This window comes from Nycticebus coucang, chromosome 16, assembly GCF_027406575.1.
Source record: "Nycticebus coucang isolate mNycCou1 chromosome 16, mNycCou1.pri, whole genome shotgun sequence".
Classification (NCBI taxonomy): domain Eukaryota; kingdom Metazoa; phylum Chordata; class Mammalia; order Primates; family Lorisidae; genus Nycticebus; species Nycticebus coucang.
The window spans coordinates 2479698-2506487 of record NC_069795.1 but is presented as its reverse complement, the minus strand read 5'-3'; the positions used below and the strand labels follow the sequence as shown (position 1 = coordinate 2506487).

Below are 26790 nucleotides of genomic sequence, written 5' to 3'. Positions count from 1 at the left end.
CTGACGAGAGAGGTGGACCAGGAGCCAGGGAGAAGAGCCTGTGAGCCAGTGCTTCATGCTCCACTATGTCTGGTCCCCATCTCCTGAAGTCCGAGATTTAATGCCTGCATGGAAGCAGGAAGTAAAGATTTGATCTCATTCAAGGCTGGACATTAGAACTAGAAAACTGGCCCAAAGTTGAGACCCGCTCAGAGTCTGACTCTCAGTAAAGGTTAAACTGAAAATTACCTTCCAGCACAGAGAAACGACCTTGAAGCTTGCCCTCAAACAGCCTTGAGGTTTGAATTTGTACTAACAACATAGTTCAAGAAGCATAAAAATTGGTTCTAGGTAAATCATTCTAGATTCCTGAGAGAAACAAATTCAAAACTAGAGGGACACAGCTCCACACCTCACGTTCAAGGTTTTCACAAATAAAACTCAGCTGGAGATGAATACAGTAATTGTCAGAATTGACAAAATTTCCAGAACTGATGAAATCGATTCTATTTGGTTCATGAAGTACAATTTCTGAACAGGATAAATAAAAATAAAGCTTGGGAGGCCAAGACTGGAGGATCACTTGAGGTCAAGAGACTAGCCAGGCTGAGCGAGGTGGTTCACACCTGTAACCCAGCACTCTGGGAGGCTGAGGCAGGAGGATCGCTTGAGTCCAGGAGTTTGAGGTTGCTGTGAGATAGGCTGACATTATGGCACAGAGAGAGAGTCTGTCACAAAAAAAAACAAAATAAAAAGAAAAAAGAAAATCTACCCCCACACATTAATAAAACTACTGAACATCAAAGGTGATGGGAAGATCTTAGAATAACAGAGAAGAGACCCACGGCTCACTGAGGAGCACCCAGGAGGAAGGTTTCCACAGGCTGGGCCTCCTGTCCGAATGCTCACACACATGTGCACATACACATGGATTCATTATGACACACACCAGCAGAGTGAACCCAAAGAGAATAATGAAAACAATGGCAGACATTATTAAAACAGAAAGCTACAGAAGAGCAGATCAGCTGCACCAAAAGCTTTTTCTTGAAAAAAAAAAAAAAAAATCATTAAAATAGTAGACTTGGGCAAGACTGAATAATTTTTAAAAAGTGATGAGATTAATAGGAATTTAAAAAAGGAGACAAAACTAAAGAGCCAGGGAGTTGGAGCGTTCAGCCAGGTTCATCTCACACCTCCGAAAAGTGGGATAAAATATGTGATTTCCTAAACCAATGACTCTCTCAAGAAGAAAATAAAACCTAAAAAAATAGAAATACAGTGCATTTACCTCATGGAGGGAGACAAGAAGAGCGATGTAGGTACTAGATTGCAGAGTGAAGCTTGTCTCTGAGTCTGGGTCAGGTTTAAAAGTTTGAAACTCCGGGCGGCGCCTGTGGCTCAGTCGGTAGGGCTCCGGCCCCATATACCGAGGGTGGCGGGTTCAAACCTGGCCCCAGCCAAACTGCAACCAAAAAATAGCCAGGTGTTGTGGCAGGCACCTGTAGTCCCAGCTGCTCGGGAGGCTGAGGCAAGAGAACCGCCTAAGCCCAGGAGTTGGAGGTTGCTGTGAGCTGTGTGAGGTCACGACGCTCTACCGAGGGCCATAAAGCGAGACTGTCTCTACAAAAAAAAAAAAAAAGTTTGAAACTCCAACACGAGTGACATTCGCAAGCAACAGCACTTTCTAGTTGGCGATTAGAAACAAGCTAAGAGGTCAGGAAAGAATAACATCGGGTCGTGTTATCCACTTGATACGACATTGAAAGAAATGAGTGAACTAAACCCTATATCCTGGACATGGCTGAATCACAGGAGGATGTGTGTGGGGAGAGCAGGTTGCAGAGTGCAGTGGCGTGACTGTACGAGTGTTCACAGAAAACTGCAAGAACATGCTGGCGTGTGGGGAGGCTCACTCTCTTCTTTCCGGGCTCTTCCAGGACGCACTGCAGGAGATGTACAATCAGAAGGGCGAGTTTCCAGGGGAGCAGTTTAAACCCGCCAGGAGGCCGTGGACCCTTCTGAATTTCCTCTGCTGGGCCACCATCCTCCTCTCTCCTCTCTTCAGTTTTGTCTTGGGTGTCTTTGCAAGTGGATCCCCTCTCCTGATCCTGACGTTCCTGGGGTTTGTGGGAGCAGGTAATGGGCACTAATATTAACAGCTCGCAGGTTAGGGGGTCTCACTGTGCCAGCCACAGCACCCAGGACTGGACAACTCATCACGGTGCCCTTTCAAGGCAGCGGTTTGGTGATTATAGACCTTGCGAGCTGAGAACCAATCCAAGCCTTATGGCTTCAGAGGCTGGGCTCCTGCCAATGAGCTGCAGGGCCATCCCCTCAGAGAGCTGCAGAGCTGCCTGTCCTAGGCTTCAGCTCTGCCAGCTGCACAGGAGGCTGTGAAAGGGTCCTGAGTCCCTCTGTCTACACGTGGGCTCAGGAGCATGGGCTGGGGGAACCACTCTGAAGGTTTAACCTGGATATTTTCATCATCGGGCACTCTCCCATGGCCCCTTAGTGACTGTCCTGCTGTGCGCCCAGCTCTGATCATGGTGCCAGGCACCTGCCAGGACTCAGATTGCTGGGGGGGAGCAAGCCACTGCTTGTCCATCTCTGCAGTGAATACAGGCATCCTCCAGTCCCTGAGCGATGGCCAGGCAGTCCGTATTCAGTGCCCTGTCAGCTGAGGGCCAGGCCCACTCCAGCTGGCCCGACCTCTCCCTTGCCCCTGCCCACCCCTTCCCAGGAGCCGGGTGGAGGGTCTGAGGGACAGTGACTGCCATTGTCCTCTCCTATTGGATGACACATTGACTTGGGAGCACAGGCGAAGGGTGGACATGGTCGGGTACCTCTGTCCTGCTCATCCACTTTGGTCCCCTGTGGGTGTTATGTGGCCAGTCTGTCAGGATGCACTGAAGCCCTCCTGCTCAGACCAGGTGAGAAGTGGAGACTGGCTGGCAGGGCACAGCACGGCTGGACAGAGAGCATGGCCACATGCCCTGCAGCCCTCTGACCCGCCTGAGGCTGCCATGGCCCGAGGGCTGTGCCCACAGCTGGCCCGCACCACTCTGGAGCTTGCTGGGCACAGAGGGCAGGTCAGGCAGGTGGGGCTGGAGGAAGCCCCCTTCCAACACTGTCAGCACATCGGCAGTGCCCAGTCTGACTTTTTCTCTCTCTTTCCTGTTTTAAAGCTTCCTTTGGAGTTCGCAGACTGATAGGAGTAACTGAAATAGAAAAAGGCTCCAGCTATGGAAACCAAGAATTTAAGAAAAAGGAATAATTAATGGCTGTGATTGAACACACGTAACCTGACGGTGGTATCCTATTAACCCAATTAAAAACAGAAAACACACACAGAGCGGAGGAAAAAAAAGACACTTAGAAACTATTTTTCTTATTAACTGGTGACTAATATTAACAAATAAAACTTGAGCCAAGAGTGAGAACTCGGAAAGCCAGATGAGCTTGGTCAGCTTCCCCAGCCAGGCCTGGCGTCCTGTGTGCGGTGGGCGGCGGCCTCAGTCTCAAGAACCCACTTCCAAGAAAAGCCTTTGGCTGCTTTCTCTCCGGAAACCTAGATGGAGTTTTTTGGTTTCTATCAGTTATTTTGGGAACTTAACTTGTCCCCTGACCTCTTCTCCTGCACCCCCAAAAAACTGTTCATGAATTTCTGCTGTCCTTCTGGGAAGGCACTGGCTGGGCCCAGGGGGCTCACTGGCCGGCTCTGCTTGGCGCTGCCCTCTGCTTCTAGATCCAGGGCTGTGCAGAGTGCCCCCTAGTGATAAGCACACACCAAATGTAAATCAGATTGACTTTCAGATTGCCTCCCCGGCCCTCCCCTGCTGGGCCGGCTGAAGGCCCGCCCTGTGTGGTCTTCTGTAGTGCTGTTTGCCCTGGGCCTGGCATGTAGGCCCTAAGTATAAACACCTTCAGGCCATTTCTAGCGTGGGAAGGCCCCTGAGCACACGGGGAAGTGTAGGGTCTCCAGGCGCAGCGCCTCTGTCCCTCTCCTCTCTGTGGATTCCAGGGTGCCAGGCAGGGAGGGCTGCCCTGGGCCAGCCCCAGCAGACCAGGAGCCCTGCAGGGCAGCTGGAGCGCTGTTTAAGAAGGGATGTCACTGTTAAACCTCTTTCTTTTCAAGGTAGTTAGAGATGGTTAGTACCGAGCCTGATGGCTTTCAGAGATTTTACTTTTATTAGCTGATCTCTTGTTGGGTCTCAATTTCCTGCAGGACCTTAGATGTGGGCTCTGTGTCATCTTGGGGGGCCTGTCAGCCCAGCCACCTCCACGAGTGCCCCGCACATGAGTGACACAGAAGTAGTCGGGCTCACACAGAGGTCACTTTGGCCCATGGCCCAGATAGAAGTTTCTTCCCAAGGCACATTTAATGCCTGGCTGGGCCCAGGATGGAGGCTGCCGGGCCCACAGGCTTAAGAGGAAAGTCTCTTCCAAATTCCCCTGAGGCCCGGCACTCCCTTGGCTCAGCCTAGTCATAGTACCCTCAGCCCGCCTGTGTTTGGCTTTTTCCTCAACTTTGAACTGGCCTGTTTAAAGTCACACTCCTCCCATCTTTTTTAGAAAGGGGAAAAATAAAAAGTGGATGTTTCTGCTATATTGTAGCCAACATTCTGAATAGAGGGAGGTTGAGTTTTTGAGGAAAAAACTGAGGGAAGTATAAACTAACCCGAGAGGGTAATTATTCATTGGCCTCAAGTGTTTGGGGGAGTTTGTCAGCACATTTTCTTTATAAAGAAGACACTGCTGGGCTGAGTCTGCCTTGCTCTGGAGGTGGGCGTGACACGGGGGCGTGACACCAAGCAGGACAGAAGGAAGCTCCTGAAACCACTTTGGTCTGAGCGTGTCCTTCCTCCATCTGAAACCCGCCCTGCAGCCTGGCCTCCGGCAGTGGCAGCGCTGGGCACAGGGTAGCCCCAGGGGAGCTGCCACCAGAGGGTTTCCTGGGCTCCCGCAGCATGCCGCTCCTCTGTCTTTCTGTGTGTTTAGATCTATGTCATTCACTAATTCACTAACACCTACAAAATCTTAAAGGAAAAAGTTGAAGGGTACTACTGTGCACATTCGAGACCTGGAAATGCAAATTTAGACCTTTACCATTTGATTGATAGTTCTTGCTTCCCAGAGGCACTCCTCCCTTTGGCATTAATATATAATGGGTTGATTCTGTGCTGGGTCAGTGCCAGCTCCCCGTGGAGAGGCCATGGATAGAACGGGGTGGCCACCACAAGCACAGGTTTAATCTCCCTATTTCCTTCCTATTTAAAAGCTTAGCTTTTGCGTCTGAACACCGAGCCTTTGAGAGCAATAAAAACTGCACCATGAATGTTTGGGTTTTTTTTTTTTTTTTTAAAGGGGGGTGGATTTTGCTTTTCATCTGCTTTAGAAGGAAAGGAGGAGGGGAGCACCTTTAACTTTTTAAATTAAATCCATCAATCCCAGAGCAGTGCTTGCTTTATTTCCCTTCACACCCGACTACTGGGCTCCATTCGCTGCTGATGCATTGGGGCTGAAGAGACCTCGTAGCCCCAGCCAATCTGTGCTGGTCATGGGGGGTGGGGGGATGTCTTGGGCCAAGCTGCCCCTCCAAGGCCCAGGCAAGCCAGGTGCATGGAGTCTCCTGCCAAGCCCCTGAGGGCCCTGTCTTCTTCATCTTCTTATACGTGTGTCCTGGCTGTGCCCAGTCAGTGCAGTGGGTATGTGCCCTCCCCAGAGCCAGCTCCCGAACAGATCTCTCTAATACTGTGCAGGGCTGGGGAGGTGCCCAGTTCTTTTGGTGCCCTCTGGAGAGTTCCAGAGGTTTCTAAGATGTCTGTGGCATTTCATGGTGCCTTTATGGAGCTACCAGCATCTAGGGACCTTCTGACTTCTGTTTCTGGGGTCCTTCCATTAGCACTGTAAGCAGTGACAGTCCCCACTGAATGCACATGAGCAGACAGTGGGGAAAGCCTGGCTGGCGTGTGGGAGAGCCGTTCACAGGCTGGGGGACACTTGTTCTTTTCATTAAGGCCTTGAGGAGGGCTTGAAATGGCCACTCATCAATAAGACTTTTAACCCAGAGAAATGATACTGTCCAGGGCTTGGTGACAGTGCACCAGATGCTCAGCCCTATTTGAGGCACTTTCAGGCCCCTGTCCTCAAGAAGCACAGACTATGGTTAAAGAGATGAACTCTGAATATATATCACAAAATAACATGAAACAATGGAAGGAGCACTTTCTTGTAAAAAATAATGCAGGTATTATCATTGATGAGTTCTGAACCTTTCTACCTTCTCTGTCCCCATCGCTCCCCAGTGCACCATGGCATGAGAATCTTTCCTTGTACTAATTTAGCCAGGGTATTATTAAGCATTGAGATTGATCTGAAAACAAAGCAGGGATCGGCCCCAGCCATATGTTACACTCATGTGCAATTCAAAAGCTGTAACAGGCCGTCCACACCCGTTGTGACTGCCAGGCTGTGTCAGATTTGGGGTGAAGAATAAGTAATAAGTAACTTTTTCTGCATGCATTATCTCTGCCCGAAACACTTTTAGGACAAACCAAATATAATCTTTTCAGCCCTGCTGACTTTGGTCTGGATCATTCCACCCTGTGCGTCAGCTCACGATGCAGACTTCTCCCTGGTAGCTGGCTGCATGCGGCGCCGGCGGTGTGAGGGGGCTAACCTGCAATGTAACCAGGCTCAGGGTTAAAATGGCGAGCCTGAAATGCCTGCCTGCCTTCTTTCTGGAAACGGCACATCCCTGGCCCGAGTGCCTGCCCCTTTCTCTGGCCAAACCCTAGGCAGCCACTCCAGAGCACCTTAGGCCGGGGTGGGGATTGCGGGGGTGGGGGTGGGCCTGGCCACACCAGGGCCTCAGCTCTGGTGCTGTCCCATAACCCTCTCGCTGGCTGCAGGGTGGGTGCAGACGTGCATGTTCATGCTCTCGCATACCAAGGCCAGGGTATAAAAACAGGGACGGCTCTTAGGTGAAAGATGTCACACTGTGATCTGCTGCAGCAGGGTGAACACACATGAATTCAGTTTTATTACGAGCTTTTGCTGGTTAATTCAGGGATATGGTGACATTCCTACAAAGTGCTGGGGAGACACACCACCGAAAAGACTGTCAGGAAGCTGCGGAGAAGTCGGCGTGGTCAGCTCAGGCAACAGTAGCATACATGCTTTTCAGAGATCATTGAATTATCTTAAAATTTTAAGCTTTGTAATTACAAGTTCACCTGGAGTTTTCTCATTAACTTTTCAGTTTCCTTTTGTTGCAAAAATATTTGGACAGAAGTTGAACTGTGAATGAGATACTGAAATGCACTAAATTGTATTAAATTAAACTGGAGTTACTTGATACAATGAAGAAATGATCTGATCTACTTGTATTTATTGTCTCAGAATTGTACATCGTGACAATCAAATATTATTTGCCTACATGCCGGGAAAATCAACTGGCTTCCTGATCATAAAGACTGCCAGCAAGTACTGTAATTGTAAATGAAAATATCTCTCCCTGGAAAAATCGCACAAACCATTGACTCGAACGCATGTGAGAGACATTTGGGTTCTTTTTCTATTGTTGAAAATCTGCCATGCTGACTGTGGGCTGGCTTGGACGGGGTCCATTGTATACAGGGTGCAAATGTATCATATGGATGTTTCCTTTTGTACACTTCATTTTTACAAGTTTTGCTACTCACAAGCTTTATGTAGTGCAGGATGGAGGTGTTTTTGGTCTATCCAAACTTTATGTCAGGGAGGGGCGGTTTGACTCACAGGCCTGTGTCCCACTGGACTGGCTGTGTCCCGTGCCACACTAGGGCCTCCGCGTCCTGGGCCGTGGGAGGCTGCCCCAGCACAGGTGTCTCTGTGACGGTCTTTCTGGTGAAATGCTGCAGGCATCATTCGTGTCTGTTTAAACTGCTGCTGTGGAGGAGAGGGATAAAATACTCACTATATAAGACGATGTGACTCTGCCTCCCTTTGTTTTTCTGCTTCTACTCTGCACAGGTTTTTCCAAGGGGTCACAAGGACCTACCAGGCACCACTGTCCCTTGGGTCACCCCCTCCCCTGGGCAAACTGTTTTACCGATGGCCTTTTCAAGTCCCGATATCCCGTGAAGGTTACTTTCTGGAGGGGAGTTGAGAAGGAGGGAGATGGTGTGGTCTGATGGGATTAGGAGGTGCGTGAAGTATGGGACAGGACTGTGCTCCTGGGAAGTAGGAAGGCCACGGGTGGGAACTCTGGGAAGTGAGTGCAGCATCTGAGTAGACTTGGATTGTGCCAGAGTTCTGTCTGGTGCTCTGCTGCTTTCTCAGAAGACAAAGGCAAAGTGCCCTGGTACTCGTGGTATCCAGGACAGCATGGCTGGGTCAGGTCTGTCTTTCTCTGATGAGAGGGACTTGCTTGCCTGAGCCTCCTGCCCTATTCACACACAAGTGCTCACAGGCTATGAGGGCTGGCCATGGCAGATTTCTGGGGCTCCCTCACCCTGAGTGTCACAGGTATCGGGCACCCAGGAGTCGGCCAGGGTTAGGTAGGAGGCCTGGTGCCGGCTTTGGTCTGCCCAGGTCCCATCTCTGCTTTCACTTTACCAGGGAAAGTCAGCAGGCGGGAGCCGACCCCGGCCACCTGACAAGCTGGAACACACACACGTACACACAGGCACATGCCACACGTACACGAACATCTGTGCACACATCCAGGCACAGGTGCACACAGGTGCACACACATGCTCACCAAACTGTAAGCCGGGTGGGCCCACAAGAACCACCTGCCAGGAAATGGGCTTTGTAAACCCTCCCCTGCTCATACCTGCTCCCAGCATCACACTGGGACCTGGGACTGTCCAGGGAGCCTGTACAGCAGTGGAGTTTATGGAAAGAAAACTGCACTTGAAGAGAGAGTCCCTCACAAGCTGAGGAACACTGAGAACATCAAGTGGCCCTGTGCCACTTCAGAGGAGTTGATGATGTGACCTGGCCTTTGTCTCTGGTCCTGCTTGTGGCCAGAGGGACCTGTGCACACAGACACATGGGCAGGTGCTCTCCCTGCAGGGGGAAGGGGCTGGTGTCAGTCCTGAGAGGACAAAACTATGGGTGGAGGAGGGGACACTCAGAGCTGCCTCTGCTGGTCCCCTGTGGGCAGTCTTGGCCTCACTGCACTTGCCAGGGTTAGGTCACTTCTTAAGTCTTAGAATCTTAGAGACAGAAAATAGCATAAAGATCATTCTGTCCAGCCAGGCCCGGTGGCTCACACTTGTAATCCCAGCACTCTGGGAGCCTGAGGTGGGAGGATCCCTGGGAGCCAGGAGTTCAACACCTGCCTGAGCAGGAGCAAGACCCTGTCTCTACTAAGAACAGAAAAATTAGCCAGACATGGTGCTGCCTGTATTCCCAGCCGCTCAGGAGGCTGAGGCAGGAGGATTGCTTGAGCCGGGAGTCTGAGGTTGCCATGAGGTGCCATGATGCCACTGCACTCTAGCCTGGGGTGACAAGACCCTGTCAGAAAAAAAAAAAATCATTCTGTCCAAATACCTGACATACACATGAATTCTCTTCAGAGCAGCCAGCTTGGCCTCTGCTTGAACTCACGCAAGTCCTGGGAACTGGATGCTGTCTGAAATGGTCCACTCACCAAGGGACAGTTGAAGAGAGAGCAGAGTGCGTTTCTGTGGGACAGTGCTGTCGAGAGACAGGGTTTGGATTCTGGGGTCTGGAGGTTTCTAGGTTACAATCCAAAACCTAGTCCTTAGTACCTATGTGGCCCCTGAGCCCCTCAGTTTTCTTATCTATAAAATGGGTTATCAAAAGGACCAAAGTATGTCAAGAGCTTTGGACACGCAGGTGCTGACAAGCCATTGTGCCGCAACTTGCAGGCATCCGGAGACCCTGGGTCCTGTCCTGCCAGTGGGAGCCGTCCCTGTGATTTCTCATCTCTCATTTCCCAGGTCCCCCATCGTTCATCTTTCTCTGTCATTTTTAAACCCATTTTTGTTGAATTTGCAATTTTCCAGGTCAAATAATTTTGCCCTCCCCTATCTTCTTTGGCGCATGCCACCTCCATGCCCAGCGTGCTGTTGTGCCAAGGCTTCTTTTGGACAAAGCTGACTGCACAGCTTGGTGACCCACAGTTGTCCCTCTCCCCTCAGCCAGCCATAGCTGGGCTCTACCACCAGAAGCCAGTGCTCTAGGCTCCTCAGGTCGGGGTGGGGGCATTATGTACACGCACACATACAGGGACAGCGTGTGGAGATGTGTGGAAGCTGATCTGAGCTGATGTGGCCAGAAACTCGGTTGACAGCAAGGCAGCCAAAGGTGCTGAGCCACACTGGAGACGTGTGAGACAGGGCGGGCGTCCAAGCCCTCCCACGGGAGGTCTTCTGTGGGTGAAGTGCTGCCTCCTAGCCTGCCGTGGAGCCCCTCTCTCTGGGAGCCCGTGATGCCTTTGGGAGGCCTCAGACTGCCTTCCGGAAGGAGGTGCCCTGTGTGCAAAGGGCTGTAAGCCTGTGGCTGGAGGGAAGCTACCTGGTGCTGTGCCAGGTTGTGCCCCAGGCAGCAGGCAGCAGGCAGGGTTCTCTGAGCTTGGGCTGCCTGAGCTGCCTGCCCAGGGCCTGGCCGGGCTCACTTCAGGAGTGTGGAGGACAGGCTGATGGGCCCCAGAACACTGAGCCAAGAGGTATGCAGTGGTGAAGGTGTCCTTGGATTCAAGCAAGTGCTAAGTGACCTCAAATTGGGATTAGAGGTGGGGGACCAGGGAATGGGCAATGGTGGGTGCAGTCGAATCTAGCCAGGAATGTCTACCCACTTGCAAACCACTGCAAGATGTAGGGCTATCCTAGGGGATAGCCATTGTGAATTTGGACTCTACTCCCCTGTGGCATGTGTCCTGGAGGGACCCAGGTTAAAGGACTTATAAGGACTTGAGCGCTTGCGTCCTGGATGCCTGCAGCTTGGGCAGACCCTGACCCGGGGTGTCTGGGACGGTGCTGCACCCCTGCACCTCGTCCCCATGGTCTCCCTTCAGCTCTCCACAGCTCCCAATCCCTACTCAGGACCCAAAAGGATTCTGGAATGCAATTTCCCCTCAAACCATTTTAAAATCTATTACTTTCTCCTAAAAATTTTCAACTTCCACAGGTATAATTAAATGGTTGGTCCCACCTGCCCATGACTTTGTAAGAAACCTGACCCACTGGGACCAAGCCTACCAGATATACCCCCACCCTACTAAAAAAATAAAAATAAACAGGAAGGGCCTGATGAGGTGGCTCCCACCTGTAACCCCAAGCACTGTGGGAGGCTGAGGTGAGAAGAGTGCTTGAGCCCAAGAGTTCAAGACCAGCCTGAAATAGTGAAACCCCCATCTCCACAAAAAAATTAAACCCCAAACAACAAAAAATAGAAACAGCTGGGCATGGCAGCCAGTGCCTGTAGTCCCAGCTACTCAGGAGGCTGAGGCAGGAGGATCGTCTAAGCCCAGGAATTCAAGGTTGCAGTGAACTACAATTGGGCCACTGCACTCCAGCCTAGGCGATAGAGAGACCCTGAAAAAAAAAAAAAAAAAAAAAGACAAAAAACAAGACCAGGAAGGTGGCTTGTCCCCCAGGGGGCCTGCCAGGACATGATGGCAGGAGCTATGTGTCTGCAGGACACAGCCTCTGATGGCTGAAGGCCAGAGAGCAGATATGAATTGTCTGATCATGCCTCTTGTTCAAACCCTTTTTCTGCTGCTTCTAACTAGAAAATAGGGGTGAGACCCACCTGCAGGCTGCCTTGGGCCAGTTGAAGATCTGGGGGTGTGATGCTGGGTGCCCAGCCACTGTCAATCTGGGTTCCCACCCTGGGTATGGTGCCAGGTGCCTGCCAAGCCCTGCCTGCTTCTGGGTGAGTGAGGTCCCCACCTCCTCACTCTAGCTGTCCTGTTTCTGCAGGGCAGCCCTGGACATCTCCGGATCCTCCACGCCAGGGAGAGCAGCTTCCTGGTTCAGAAGTGCTGTAATGATGCTAAGTCAACAGGTGACTTTCAAGGCCTGGGCCATGCCAGCCAGGAGCAAACCCTACCCCATCTTCCAGCAGGTTTCCCTAGAGAGCCCTGCACAGCCCTTACACAGAGGAGAAGCTTCTTCCCGTCCCTGTTTGGTTTTCTAGCAATGTCTCTCTAAGGTCTGATGCCTGCTGAATGGCACGGAGTTTGAAAGGGCCCATGGGCCGCTGCCTGCCCTGCCACCGAGGAGGGAGACCACCTAGCTCCCTGCCCTGCAGGGCCCCGCCATGCTGGCTGCAGCTTCCATTGTTTAGAGTCTCTGTCCCTGATGTGTCCCCAAATGCCATTCCTGCTTTGAGTCTGGGGCAATCTGCCATCATAGGACTTTTCTCTTGTCCCTGGCATGGGGGATTCTGCCTGCTGGTCACAGCCATGGACATTTTGTGCAACTTCCCAGAGGTTTCCCAAAGGCTTATCTCACTGTTGAGCACCAAGAGAACCACTGTGCATCACCCAGGTCACTCTTCCTCCTCCTCCTGAGTGAAAACACTTAACTTTTGAGCATGTTTGTGTGTATTTCTTTTTATATGAATTCTCTGTCCATTGTTTCCCATATTTTTTTTTCTTTTTTGAGACAGAGGCTCACTATGTTGCCCTCGGTAGAGTGCTGTGACGTCACAGCTCACAGCAACCTCCAACTCTTGGACTTCAGCGATTCTCTTGCCTCAGCCTCCCAAGTGGCTGGGACTATACAATGCCTGGCTATTTTGTTGTTGTTGCAGTTGTCATTGTTGTTTAGCTGGCCCGGGCCAGGTTTGAACCCTCCAGCCTCGGTGTATGTGGCCAGCGCCGTAACCACTGTGCTATAGGAGCCAAGCCATGTTTTCCGTATTTTTACTGGATTATTGTTTTTCTTGATTTTTGGGAACTCTATAATTAGGAAAATTAAACCTTCATGACATATGTTAATATGTTATACGTTTTTGGTTGTCTTCTTTTTTTATTAATATTAAATCATAGCTGTGTACATTAATGCGATCATGGGGCACCATACATTGGTTTTATAAACAGTTTGACACATTTTCAAAAAATATGGAACGCTTCACGAATTTGCTTGTCATCCTTGCGCAGGGGCCATGCTAATCTTCTCTATATCGTTCCAATTTTAGTATATGTGCTGCCGAAGCCAGCACTTGTCTTCTGTCTTTTGACTTTGGTTATGATATATGCTTATTACATTTTTTGTTACACAAATTCATTGGTCTTTTATTTTATATATTCTAGATTTTGAGATATATTAAAAAGGCCTTCTCCACTCCAGAGTTATACAAGAATTTATTGTGTTTCCTTCCAATAATTTCATAGTTTTACTTTCTCTATGTAAATCTTGGTCTCCTTAGAGTTTAATGGGTGTAGAGGAGGCAGGGCTTGGCCCCCTCCCCAACCTGGTCCAGCTGGGTACTTAGTTGTTCCAGCACAATGAATTACATGCCTGTCTTTGTGGTGACTCTTTTCAAATATCTGATAAACCTCCCAAGAGCTCTGGAAGGCTTGGATTGATTCTGTTTGATACATAGATCCACCGCAACAAAATGGGGTTCACAGTAGTTGGAATTCAATGAGATAAATACCAGAGGTGCCAAAAAATGTACACACAGGTTAACAGATATTATCTGTGTATGACTTTTCGAAGTTGAGCTGAATTTAGCAGTGTGTAGTATGACGTTGGCTCAAAGATGGCGTTAATCTGATGAATTCTAGTGTCACCATGCCACAGGCAGGACAGTCAAAGAAAATGTCATTCGAGGAGCCTGAGACCATTTTTTTTTTTTTTTGAGGCAGAATCTCACTTTTTTGCCCTCAGTAGAGTGCTGTGCTGTCATACCTCACAGCAATCTCAAACTCCTGGGTTTACGCCATCGTTTTGCCTCAGCCCCTGAGTAGCTGGGACTACAGTCCCCATCATGCCTGGCTATTTTTAGAAACGGGGTCTCGCTCTTGCTCAGGGTGGTCTTGAACCTGTGAGCTCAGGCAATCCATCTGCCTCGGCCTCCCAGAGTGCTGGGATTACAGGTGTGAGCCATCGCATCCAGTGTATGAGACCATTTTGAAGTGGTAGTTGGAACTCAAGAATGTCATGGAAGTACAACAACAATGGAGGCGTGAGTGTACAGAACCTCCAACACGCTTGACAACTGCAGGCACAGAGGAGAGTGTGTGTGTGAGGTGCCCCGTGCTGAGTGTGACCTCACACAGCAACACGTCCTGCTGCTTCTGCCGTGGTGCTGAACAGTTCACACGCTCACACAGAGTCTACCAGACAGCGTGCACATGAGATGGGAGTCAGCAGAGCAAGCCACAGAACGTTCCTAAAACAGCAAAATGGAAAGTTTTCATCCCAAGATCATTACCTGCACTGCAATGTGACAGCTACTCAAGAAGAATTTTCTTCTTGGAAGGATGAAGAGGTTTGGCGGAATTTCTCCCATGGTCTCCTGAATTGACACCCCTTGGCTTCTACCTGGGGGCGGGGGACCTTCGAGGATGTGGGGTACTGTGGAAAACTAGGTCCCTGGCAATGAGAAACTGAAATGGTGGGCATGCGGTACAAGTGGGCGCTTGGTCAGCGCTGCTCGGCAGGGATCGGACATGTTTGGACGCTGGTGGTCACTGCGAGCGCCTCTTGTGATTGCAGATGTCCAATGCCACTTGTATTCATCTTTTGTTATCAGTGTGTGTTGAGTATTACAGTTTAATATAGCGCTTTCCTTTTTAAAATAGCGTATACATTTTTGGCACCCTCTGTGTATGACTAGATCTTACCATATAGTAAGTACTCAGCGATGGTATTTTTAAAATTACTGTACTAAGCCAGAATTGCTGTGCTGCGCAGAATCACAAAATAAACCAGGTGGTGATGATGGCAGTGGAGTCAAAAACAGGCAGGACGGTCTTCTCGCCGGGTTAGACTAATTTCAGCCATACTCCTGGAAAAGGTTGTAAAAAGAATGGAAATGCAAATTGTGTTTCTTTATTGAATGTTTGTCATTCCGTTCTCTCCTAATATTTCCCCAGAAACTGTTTAAATCTATTTTAACATGCTTTGATTTGAAATTCCAACTTTATCATGTGTCAAACTCCTATACACGTTTGGGTCTATTTCTGTCATTGTTTGGCAGGCCCCAGGCCGGATTCGAACTCACCAGCCCTGGTGCACGTAGCTGGCACCCCAGCCGCTGAGCTACAAGCGCCGCTGAGCTATAGGTGCCACGCCTGGGTCTACTTCTGAAGTTTTGCTTTGCCCCACTGGCTTGTGGGTGCCACACCACTTTAGTTACTAAGGCTTTGGGTGTGTTTCACTGTCTCACAAGGTCTGCTTATTACTCTTTCTTTGCAGGTTTGCCCAATTACCCTTTTTAAAAATTTTTATGTTATTTTTGGAATCAGCTTCTCCAGTTACAGAAAAGTAAGCTTGTTGGTACTATTTATGAAAAGAGTTTCATTAAATTTAGAGGTCAATTTAGTAAGAGTGAGTATATTCATAAGGTTGAGTTTCCTCTCATTTCATTTTTTTTTTTTTTTTGAGACAGAGTCTCACTATGTCACCCTCAGTAGAGGGCTGTGGCATCACAGCTCCCTGAAACCTCAAACTCTTGGGCTCAAGTGATTCTCTGGCCTCAACCTCACAAGTAGCTGGGACTACAGGCACCTGCCACACTGTCCAGCTATTTTTAGAGATGGGGTCTGGATCTTGCTCAGGCTGGTCTCAAACCTGTAAGCTCAGGTGATCCACCTGCCTCAGCCTCCCAGAGTGCTGGGATTACAGGCGTGAGCCACTGCACCTGGCCATTTGTTTCATTTTTGAGGTCAACTTTGGGCCCCTTCAAGGCTGCCTCCTGGGTCACCTACACAATACTTGATACATGGATTCCAGATATTTTATATATTGTTTGTTGCCATTGTGGAGTCCTCCTTCCCATCATTTCTTCTAGATGACACCCACACCCACATGCACACACACCGATCTTCTGTGTTGTTATTGATAGTTGTTTGTAGATATTTATTGATATATATGAAAATTATCGCTTTCTGTATATTCATTTTAATATTTAACCCACTAAATGGTCTTATTATTTATGCTCATTTAAAATTCTTTATAGTTGTACAATCATCTAATTTCCAAAATAGTAATTTTGGGATTCTTTTTGTCTGTTTTTAACCATAAAGTTGGGTGTGCACAAAATAACGATACTTGTTATACCTCTAATTTCTTTTTTCTTATCAAATTACACTGGCCTGTGGTGCCTGTGGCTCAAGGAGTAGGGCGCCGGTCCCATATGCCGGAGGTGGCATGTTCAAACCCAGCCCCGGCCAAAACCCACAAATTACATTGGCCAATATATAGTACCAGGTTAAATAGCAGTGACGCTGGGGATTCCTGCCTTGTTTCTGACTTTAATGGGAATAACTCCAGAGTTTCCTCATTAAGGATGATGCTGACTTTTAGGTTGGTATTTATTTAAGTGAACATAATGTTAACATATATTTCCTTGTTACAAAAGCATCCATGAATTCCTATTTTATCGAGCCGCCATGCATGAACTAAATTTTATTTAATAGTCACTTGAATTTTCCTTATTCCTATGGTTGTTTTCCACATTCTCACTTTTTGTGTATTTGTGTTTTCTCCATTATTTCCTTCACTCAATTAGCTAGTCATTTACTCATTTTTTTATTCAAATTTGCCTTATTACTTATTTCTACTTGTTTTTTCTATTTTCTCCTCACTTATTTCTGTTTTTGCTTTTATTAATTCCATCCTTCTACTTTATTCTCACTTATTCTTGTTTTTTTATTTTCTAACCTTTATTTTATTTATTTATTTATTTTGAGACAGGGTCTCACTTTGCCTTCAGTAGAGTGCCATGGCCTCTTAGCTCACAGCAACCTCAAACTCTTGGGCTCATGCAATTCTCTAGCTTCAACTTCTCAGGTAGCTGGGACTACATACGCCCACCACAATGCCCAGCTATTTTTAGAGACAGGGGTCTCGCTCTGGCTCAGGGTGGTTTTTTTTTTTTTTTTGTAGAGACAGAGTCTCACCTTATTTCCCTCGGTGAAGTGCCGTGGCGTCACACAGCTCACAGCAACCACCAAATCCTTGGGCTTAGGCGATTCTCTTGACTCAGCCCCCCAAGTAGCTGGGACTACAGGCGCCCGCCAATTTTTTTGTTGCAGTTTTGGTCGGGGCCGAGTTTGAACCCGCCACCCTCAGTATATGGGGCCTGCGCCTTACCCGCTGAGCCACAGGTGCCGCCCCGCTCGGGGTGGTGAGCTGTGAGCTCAGGTAGCCCACCTGCCTCAGCGTGAGCCACCGCGCCAGTCTTTATTTTCTAACCCTTTAAATCAGTGCTGAATTCCCTGACTTTCATTCTTCCTTTTAAAATAATCGACATGTTTGAATTTGAGGCTCTGTGTTTCCCATGAAGCACTACTCACAGTTCCTGACAGGCCGTGTTCCCTTACCTTAGGGATTGTGCATGTGGATTTATTTTTGCCTTTGGCCTAAGAGTTAAGGAAAAAATCTATAGATTTCCGAGTAAAATGGACCTCTACTTTCCAGTTTCCAGCGTTACTGCCTTGTAAGCAGGAAACACTTCCCTGTGAATTCTGGAGCTCTATTGAGGTCTTCTCGGTAGCTCAGTGTCCAGTCAGCGTTTATGAGAAGGTGCTGCGCTTCCTTCTGTGTTGTCACCTTAGGTCTGGAGCTCCAGCCATCTTTCCAGGATAGCAGAATGATGGCTGCTGAGGCCACCAGGCCCCTTGCAGACCGACAGCACTCAAACACTGCTTCCACGTTGATTTAAAAGGTGGGATAGGGAGAGCTGGGTTTCCCATAATAACAATGAAGTACTCCGTGGTTCAAAACAAAGCACTTATTACTTGTAATTTCTTAGCCAGCCAAGTTCTATGACAGTGTATTAAACATTTCACATTAAGGAAATAAGATGAACCATTGATCTCAGTAACGAGGCCATGGACGCATCCATTCTAGAGTTCTGGGCAACTACTGGTGCCCTTCTCAGTGCTGGTGGCTGGACGCAGAGCATGCGGGAGAGAGGCTTTCATCAGGCAGCCGACTCCTTTCTAGGCAGGGTGTGAGCAAGGACCTCAGTGCAGCTGATTTCTCTGGGATGGCCCTGAAGAGAGGAAGAAGAGGGTGTGGGGTGGGGGAGATGATGCCAAGGGGCCAAGTTGGATTTCATGAGCTGGTTCTGCTGTTGGCTCCATTGCCAGGCCCCGTCAGAAGCTGTGCACAATGCACCCCCAGGCAAAGGGAGATTTGCACAGCTGCCTACCTGCCCCAGCGCCCCCATCGTTGGAGGAGGGATGATGATGGCAATTTTCCAACACTTCCTGGTAAAGCTTGCTCATGGGCCCTTGAGGAAGGTTCTGAGCCTGAGGCAGGTCCCAGAGGTGGAACGCTAACAATGCCTGGTGCCAACATGCTGCAGGTGAGCCCAGAGAAGCTGAGGGCATGTGACCGGGGTGCCTGGCATGTCTGATGGGGTCTGCATGCGCCAGTGACGGCTGTTCTCTTGGGCCCTTGTGGCCGGACGATTGTCCACTGTACCAGTAATGTAGGAAGACGCCTAAAAACCCGAGGTAGCTGATGTCCCACTTCCAGCTTGCTCCGGTGAAGTGCGGTGCCCTTGAGGCTGGCTTGCTGGACAGCTCAGCCCTTGACTGGCCCATCCCTCCCACCACCTCTTCTGCCTGTGTCATTCTACCTCACCCACCCCAATTAGATATTCCAGGGGCTGGCCAAGAGACAGTGGCCCTGCTCCAGTGGCTAAGCCAGGCCATGGCCAGCTCTGGCACTGAGCAGCAGGCAGCTCCCAGGTCCTGAGAGCAGCCAGGGACGCGTGGAACACAGAGGAGGCCTCAGTGGGGCAGCTGCTCCCACTGCTGCTGCCACCGCTACCTTGCACTCCATCTGCAGGGATGTGAGTGAGGGGCAGGGGGCTCAGGCACCATCAGGCCTTCTGGAGAGTAACCTCTGCCTGCAGAGAGTGTGTGAGAACCCAGACTGTCAGGAAGCCAAGAGGAAAAGGCAACAGTGTTAAAAATAGGAGCACTGGACGGTGTTCAGAAATGCCGTCCTCCACGCCAGGTTTGATTTCATTATTGCTGCTTATTTAAATGACATTATGCAGAGTAAAGCCTAGGAGGAGTGTACCGTTTCTGTGTATGCACACAGGCAGAGCAGGTTCCTTGTTAAAATAATGCACAGTAACAGCAACAGGTGACTCAGCTAGAGGAGGCGTCCGGCCGCAGCCTGGGTACACCCTACCTGTGCTGGAAACCCGCTGTGCCTCAGTTTCCTCCGGTATGAAATGGGATGACAATGGTAGTGAGGTATCCTTGGGCACTGTGGCATTCAGGAGTGGCTATGAGTGGGGTGTTCCTGGTGTTCCAGGCGAGGCTGAGCCCCACAGGTCTGACCTCAGAGCTGCTGCAGGTCAAGCACTAGACCTCTGTGCCTCCGTCCCATCTGCGACATGAAAATAGGATTTGAGTTTTTGTAAGAATTAAAACAATCGAGAATTCATGATTTGGAGAAGGAAAAATTTCATCATTATCCCTGCTTTCAGATGGCAGAGCGGGCTCAGGAAACATGAAGGGTAATTTAGGAACCAGAACCTGCTGCGACAGTGTAGCTCTGCGTTGCGCACAGGCAAGGCCCTCACAGAACAAGTGGGAAATGCGGAGAAGTGGGGACAGGGGAAGCAGCCACCCACCGTTCATGGCCCAGGGATGGTCACTCAGAGTTTTGATGCATTTCTTCCAACCTCTTTTGTAATGCTAAAAGTGGGTTTTTTTACGTTTCTGTACTTATCACATTACAACTTCACTTTTAATTATGATTTCTATCAGTTAAACCTTTTCTAAACACTATATTGAAGGTGACACAATAACTCATCAAATGGACATAGAATAATTTGTGTAACACAATTTTTGACATTTGGGTTGTTTCCAAATGTTGCTACTGCAAATGATGCTGCAACCTGTTTTTTTTTGTGTAGACAGAGTCTCACTTTATTGCCCTCAGTAGAGTGCGATGGTGTCACACAGCACCAACTCCTGGGCTTAGGCGATTCTCTTTTCTCAGCCTCCCAAGTAGCTGGGTCTACAGGCGCCAGCCACAACACCCGGCTATTTTTTTGTTGCACTTTGGCCAGGGCTGGGTTTGAACCCGCCACCCTCCGTATATGGGGCCAGCGCCCTACTCAATGAACCACAGGCTCAGGGCAATCCACCTGCCTCAGTCTCCCAGAGTGCTAGAATTACAGGCATGAGCCACTGAGACTGGTCCTTCCTGGCTGCTTTTAAGATTTTCTTTTTTTCTATAATTTTCAGCAGTTTGTGATGTGCCTGCAAGCAATTTTCTTTGTATGCATGTATCCTCAGGTTTTGCTGAGCTTCTTGACCTGTAAATCAATGTTTCTCCACAAGTTTTTGGATTTGGGGTCATTACTTCACAAAAATATTTTTCTGCCCTCGTCTTTTCATTCTCCTCTGGGACTGCTACACGTTATTTGGGCCATTTCACACTGCCCTCAGCTCTCTGAGGTCCTGTTTATTTTTCTTCCATCTTTTTCCTCTTCTTCAGATTAATAATTTCTGTCTTCAAAATCACTACCTCCTTCTTCTGTTATCTACAATCTCCTGGTAATGCAATTCAGTAAAATTTTCATTTCAGCTACTGTACTAGTTTTAGAATTTTCATTTGATTCTTTTAAAATATTTTTTATTGCTGGGCATGGAGGCTCGCTCCTGTAATCCCAGCACTCTCGGAGGCTGAGGTGGGTGGATTGCTTGAGCTCACAGGTTCCAGACCAGCCTGAGCAAGCAAGATACCCTGTTTCTAAAAATAGCTTGGTGGTGTGGCAGATGCCTGTGGTATCAGCTACTCAGGAGGCTGAGGCAAGAGAATAGCTTGAGCCCAAGAGTTTGACGTTGCTGTGAGCTATGATGACATCACGGCACCTCAACCAAGGGTGACAAAGTGAAACTGTCTCAAAAAAGAAACAAACAAACAACTTTCTATTACTTTGCTGTAAGTCCCTGTCTCTTTATTCCTTAAGACCACGTTTTCATTTAATGCTTTGAATGTATTTTTCATAGTTGCTTTGGGAGTCTCTAAATACAACATCTAGACCATCAGGAGGCTAATTTCTATTGACTGCCTTTTTTCTCAATTGTGGTTTACATTTTCCTATTTCTTTGCACGTGTAGTGTTCTTTTTAGTGTATACTGGACATTGACAAATAATAAATTATACATTTCTTAATCATTTTCTACTGAAGAATCTTGATTTTTCTTTCAGTTTTCAGCCCAATTACTGTATTTGTCACCTTGGGTTTGAGTAGGTTTAGTTTTATGCTTTGTTCAGTAGGGTCTAAGGTAGTGGTTCCAAACCTTCCTAATGCCGCAATGTATTTTCATTGTTAAAAAGGGGTTGAGACCCACAGGTTGAGAACCTCTGGTCTAAGGTCTTTCTCAAGCCCTTCTAACTTGGCAGGACTTATGCTCCAAACCCTGTCTCTTTTGAAGATTTTGTCAAAGTTTTTACTTAGGTTTTGTTAAGGTACATCTAGTGTAGGCTTTATTTTGGGGCGAATCTATGGCTCACAAGCCACATGGCCATGGCTTGTTTTTGTATAGCCTTTGAGCTAAGAACAGTTTTTTAAAGACTTGTTAAAAAACAAACAAAAATATATGAGACAAAAACTGTATGAGGCCTGCAGAACCTAAAATACTTACCTGGGTCTTTAATGGTAAAATTTGCTGACCCTTGGGGATGTGGTCTCAATTTAGAGAGTAAGTGGAATGTCTTGTGTCCGTGGTTTAAGGTCTTTCCTATAGCACTGCTTGACATCTCCTCCTCCTGACATTCTCAATTCTGTTATCAGCCACTTCCTGGTAAGTCCCATGAGTCTCATCCTACACACACTTAGCTCAGCCTGGGCCAAGGACTTTGAGGGAGCTCCAGAGGGACTTCTGACTCCATGCCCTTCCTTTCCAGTTCTGCTGTGCTGGGTCCAGCTGCTTCAGCAGCCCTGAAGTCAGGTCTTGCCTCTCATACAGCTACTACATACCAAGATACACCATGCACACGGCTTGAGCAGCTGTGTTCACGCTCTCAAACTATTTCACCCACACATTTTCTTAACAAAAAACAAAACTTCAGGACCCTCTAAATTTATTATGCCAAGGGGGAAGTTAAACCTTGGAGGCTGAATCAGGCAGCATGTTTGCAATTTTACCTCCTAAATTATTGATTTACCTGCAAACGACTGGGAGAGTCCAGAGACCAGACCTCCTCCTTCTAGGCATTCACTGGTCTTTGTTAGAGTAACAGTCTCCTTTACTGTTCTGTACCTGAGACCAGAACAGCAAAGGATTTCGTGACTGTGACATCTTCATGTGGAATGTTAAATATATACCTCTCCTGAGAGAAAAAGCACACCAATCTGATCATTGTAAGTATCCCTTAGTAAGATGTTGAAATTCTGTTCAGCTTCCCTTTGCTGTGTCTAAATAAATGATCCCAAATTTTGTGGAATCTGGGCTTCCTGTCCTCAAACGTCGCCCCTGAATAAACTCTTTAAACTAGATTCTGCCCCTTTTGATTATTTTAGGTTGGCAATTTATTTCACGAACAGAAGTTACCTCAACCTCACTTTACTCGCACAAGAAGTTTAGACACAGTTAAGAGGGAAGTATTTTTTTTTTTTGTAGAGACCGAGTCTCACCGCACCGCCCTCAGGTAGAGTGCCGTGGCCTCACACAGCTCACAGCAACCTCCAACTCCTGGGCTTAGGCGATTCTCCTGCCTCAGCCTCCCGAGCAGCTGGGAATACAGGCGCCCGCCACAACGCCCGGCTATTTTTGGTTGCAGTTCAGCCGGGGCCGGGTTTAAACCCGCCACCCTCGGCATATGGGGCCGGCGCCCTACTCACTGAGTCACAGGCGCCGTCCAAGAGGGAAGTTTTATTTCGCAGCATTCGCAAAGTGCGCACCACCGCCCAGAAGGGAAGCCCCGGGCGGGGCCGACGGAGCCCGGGCAGAAGGCGGCTCGTTCCACGGAGACACCCGCAGGGGACCTTACCGTGCTCCACCTGCAGCCGCGGCCACCGTCGCCACGCAGCGGCTCGGCCAGAGCCGGCCCAGCGCTCCGCCGCGCTCTCGGGTTGAGCCCTGACCTCAGGCAGCCCAGGGGACCCGCTTCCCTCCGGCGTGGACCCGCGCACGCCCGCTTTCCGTCGGAGGCCAGGCGGAGGGACGGTCCTCCCCTTTAAGCCTCGCGCGACCCGGAAGCGGTCATGCGGCTGCGGCGGCGAGACCGGAAGTGAAAGCGGCGGGCAGCGGCGGCGGCGCGACCGGCTCCGGAGCTGCCTCGCGCGGCCGGACGGGCGTCGCTGTCACGGCCCGTGGCGCCGCTCAGGCTCAGGCTCGGGCTCGGGCTGGGCCCGGCGCGGCCTCGGGGCTGCCCATGGGGCGCGAGGGGCCAGGACGGTGACCCCGGACGCCCATGGACGCCCCTGAGGAGCCGCTGCCGCCGGTGATCTACACCATGGAGAACAAGCCCATCGTCACCTGTGAGTGCCCGGCGGGGGAGGGCGCGGCGGCCGTTCGGGCGGGCCTGGGCTCCGGCCTCTCGGTCCCCGGCCCCGGGCCGCGCCGGCGCGCTCTCGGCCGGCCGCTTCCTGGAGGTGTGGCCGGGGCGGCGGCTGCGGCGGGGCTCTCCGACCCGGCGGCTTCCCGGTTTCGGGGTGTTCTCCCGGCGGCTGCACTCGGGCAGAGCCCGCGGGACGAAGCGAGCGGCCAGAGCCCCGGGTGAGGGCGGGGGCGGCCGAGCCGCGCGCCCCGAGGCCGGAGCTCGTCCTTCCGCACGGGCGTCCTTCCCGGCGGGAGGGTCCTAGAGGCTCTCGCTTGTGGGTGTTGACCAAGTAGGAGCAGGTTTGTACTTGGGTGATGCGGGTCATGGTCTGGGCCGCCCCAGCGTGGGCTGAGCTCAGGCTGCGACCTGGGACTTGCTTTTCGCGCCTTGGCGAATTGAATCTTCCCTGCTGTCCCCCTCTGACAGTTTTACGGATGAGAAAGCCGCGGTTCAGGGGGTTAGGTGAGCTGCTCACTAGCCAGGGGTGTCCAACCTGGGGCTCGCGGGCCACATGGGGATTATGTAGGGACTTTTTTTTCTTATCTGTGGTGGCGGGTATCACGAAAATTATGCATGGACTTTTTGTTAGTTTGCTCATTAGCTTTTGTGTTTTTAATGTGTAGTCCAAGACAACTCTTATAGTGTGGCACAGAGAAGCCAAAGGTTGGACACCCCTGCAGCGCATTAACAGTCTCCTGGCGAATGCAGTGCATACTCTGAGAAACTGGATGAGTGCCTCTCTGGGTGTCATTTTTTCCTATCCCCACATTTTAATGCAAATTAACTATTTTTTCTGTTATAGAAAAAAATTACCCTAATTTTTACAAGTGTAACTTTGGACTTACACTATCAAAAACCGCTTGTGGGAAGTGTTGAAATGTTGGCTAGCATTTTGATGTCTTGCAGAGAGATATTTGAAACAGGAATTTTTTTTTTTTTTTTTTTTAAACAGAGTCTCACTGTGTCTCCCTGGGTAGAGTGCTCTGGCGTCATAGCTCATAGTAACCTCAAATTCCTGGGCTTAAGTGATCCTCTGGCCTCAGTTTCTGGAGTAGCTGGAACAACAGGCGCCTACCACAACACCTGACTATTTTTTTTTTTTTTAAGAGACTGTGCCTGGCTCTTGCTCAGGCTGGTCTCAAACTCGTGAGCTCAGAAAATCCACCTGCCTCTGCCTCCCAGAGCTCTAGGATTACAGGTATCAGCCACCTTACCCTGCCTAAAACAGGTTTTTTTTTTTGTTTTTTTTTTTTTTGAGACAGTCTTCACTATGTTGCCCTTGGTAGAGAGCTGTGGCATCACGGCTCACAGCAACCTCAAACTCTTGTTCTTAAGCGATTCTCTTGCCTCAGCCTCCCATATAGCTGGGACTGCGGGCGCTGCCACAACACCCAGCTTTTTTTTCTTCTTGTTGTAGTCATCATTGTTGTTTGACAAGCCTGGACTGGGTTTGAACCCGCCAGTCTTGGTATATGTGGCCAGCGCCCTACCCATTCGAGTTACAGGCGCCGAGCCCAAAACAGGATGTTTGAACTTGATAATATTCTGTATTTTCATGAACTTAGGCGGTTTATTTATTATTTCTTTTTTTGCAGTTTTTGGCCAGGGCTGGGTTTGAACCCACCACCTCTGGCATATGGGGCCAGCGCCCTACTTCGTTGAGCCACAGGTGCTGCCCATAGGCAGTTTATTTTTTGAAATTGTCTTTCATTCTTTGAAGGGAAACACTCTCTATTGCAAAATCCGGGTGCCTAGGCCAGAGTAGACTATTGTATAGGTGTTGAGCACTCCTCTTTTTCTCATTCTTTCTTCTTTATGATTATTGGGCATGCTCTTTTTATGCTCCCTCTAGTCATATTCCTGAGAAATTGCATATTTAAAGTTGAAGTTTGTTGCTTCATTTTTGGATGATAGATTTTCTTAGGAAAATGGGCTATCTCATTTATGTAAGTTGGGGAGACTTGTGTAGCTCAGCAATAGCTGCTTTTTTTTCTTCCCAGAATATTTATCAACTGAAAGTCTTTCTGGACTCTGCCTTCAATCTCAGAGGACAGGTGTGGGTAGAGCTGGTTGGAAGGCCCTGCAATTCCTAGGGAAGATGAAGCCATTCTCAGTTCATGTTAGGTTTCTGTCTTTCATATCATGAAATATTTTCTCCCAAAGTGCTGGGCATGTTATGAGTGCTGGATAAATATTTAGTGCTTGTATTCATGTATCCAATTGTATCTCCTACCTCTTCCTTGACTTACATTTTAGTAGCAATATGTTTCCACAGGTATTGTGTAAATACATTTCTGAAGGGAAAGTTTTGAAAGTTCATTGGATTTAATCATAAATAATATTTGTTCTCTTGGTAGTCAGTTTTTGAAGTACATGTTTAAAGTTTAAACATGCATATATGATTGATAGCTAAAGGATGCATTTCTCTTTCCTCAAGATTACTGGAATATTATGTGTTGGTGGAGAATTTTCATGTGTTTAGAGCAGCAGGGTAAATGTTATCTGCACTGATGTCATCGTGGTCTAAGAAGGCATAACTTTTTATTCATTGGAGTCTCAGAAAAGAAAGTGGCTTCAGTAAACTTTGAGAGAAGTTAACTTGAGGCCGGGTGCGATGGCTAGCACTATAATCCTAGACCAAGGTGGGTGGATTGCTTGAGCTCATAAGTTGGAGACCAGCCTGAGCAAAAGCAAGACCTGGTCTCTACTGAAAATAGAAAATCTGAGGCAAGGGGATTGCTTGAGCCCAAGAATTTGAGGTTGCTGTGAGCTATGATGACATAGCACTCTACCCAGGGTGACAGCTTGAGACCCTGTCTCAAAAAAAGAAAAGAAAAGAAAAGAAAAAACAGAAAAGGTCATTTTATAAATACATTTTTTTTTTTTTTTTTTACTTTTAGAAACACTGACTTCATAATTCACTGTGCCCAGCTCCATAGAGTATTCTGCATATTTGGAGAGCAGGGACTAAAGGCGTCACCAAATGTGCTCACATGCTTTGTATATCCTTTCCATCAGAGTGTGGTTAAAAAGTTATGTCTTGTATGGTGGTAACCTTAGGTGTTATGTGTTCTCACTGGACCTCAGCGTG

The 26790-nt window shown here is 48.8% G+C and overlaps 2 protein-coding genes, 1 long non-coding RNA gene and 1 other non-coding gene across 7 annotated transcripts in view; 2 read left to right on the top strand and 2 right to left on the bottom strand.

Annotated features, from left to right (window-relative positions):
• AGPAT3 (1-acylglycerol-3-phosphate O-acyltransferase 3) overlaps positions 1-5317 on the top strand; it is an 82621-nt gene extending 77304 nt beyond the window's left edge. For all 3 annotated transcript variants that reach the window (XM_053564727.1, XM_053564728.1, XM_053564729.1), the window contains 2 exons: positions 1920-2118; positions 3168-5317. In XM_053564727.1, the coding sequence (XP_053420702.1) occupies positions 1920-2118; positions 3168-3256 (288 nt within the window). In that variant the 3' untranslated portion in view covers positions 3257-5317. The remainder of the gene's footprint in view (positions 1-1919; positions 2119-3167) is intronic.
• Positions 5318-13057: 7740 nt separating this feature from the next.
• Positions 13058-13164, bottom strand: LOC128568192 (U6 spliceosomal RNA). Its single transcript, XR_008375017.1, has one exon. It is a non-coding gene; the product is annotated as a U6 spliceosomal RNA (small nuclear RNA).
• Positions 13165-16369: 3205 nt separating this feature from the next.
• On the bottom strand, positions 16370-23354 carry LOC128568026 (uncharacterized). The gene is made up of 3 exons (XR_008374972.1): positions 23148-23354; positions 19326-19526; positions 16370-18171 (listed from the first exon to the last, which is right to left on the bottom strand). It is a non-coding gene; the product is annotated as an uncharacterized LOC128568026 (long non-coding RNA).
• Positions 23355-23382: 28 nt separating this feature from the next.
• The window catches only part of TRAPPC10 (trafficking protein particle complex subunit 10), a 96779-nt gene continuing 93371 nt past the window's right edge, over positions 23383-26790 (top strand). Inside the window, exon 1 of one of the 2 annotated variants that reach the window (XM_053565689.1) lies at positions 23383-23637. In XM_053565689.1, the coding sequence (XP_053421664.1) occupies positions 23571-23637 (67 nt within the window). In that variant the 5' untranslated portion in view covers positions 23383-23570. Of the gene's footprint in view, positions 23638-23663; positions 23999-26790 lie in introns of those variants that run through there. The other variant, XM_053565691.1, reaches the window with a different exon arrangement.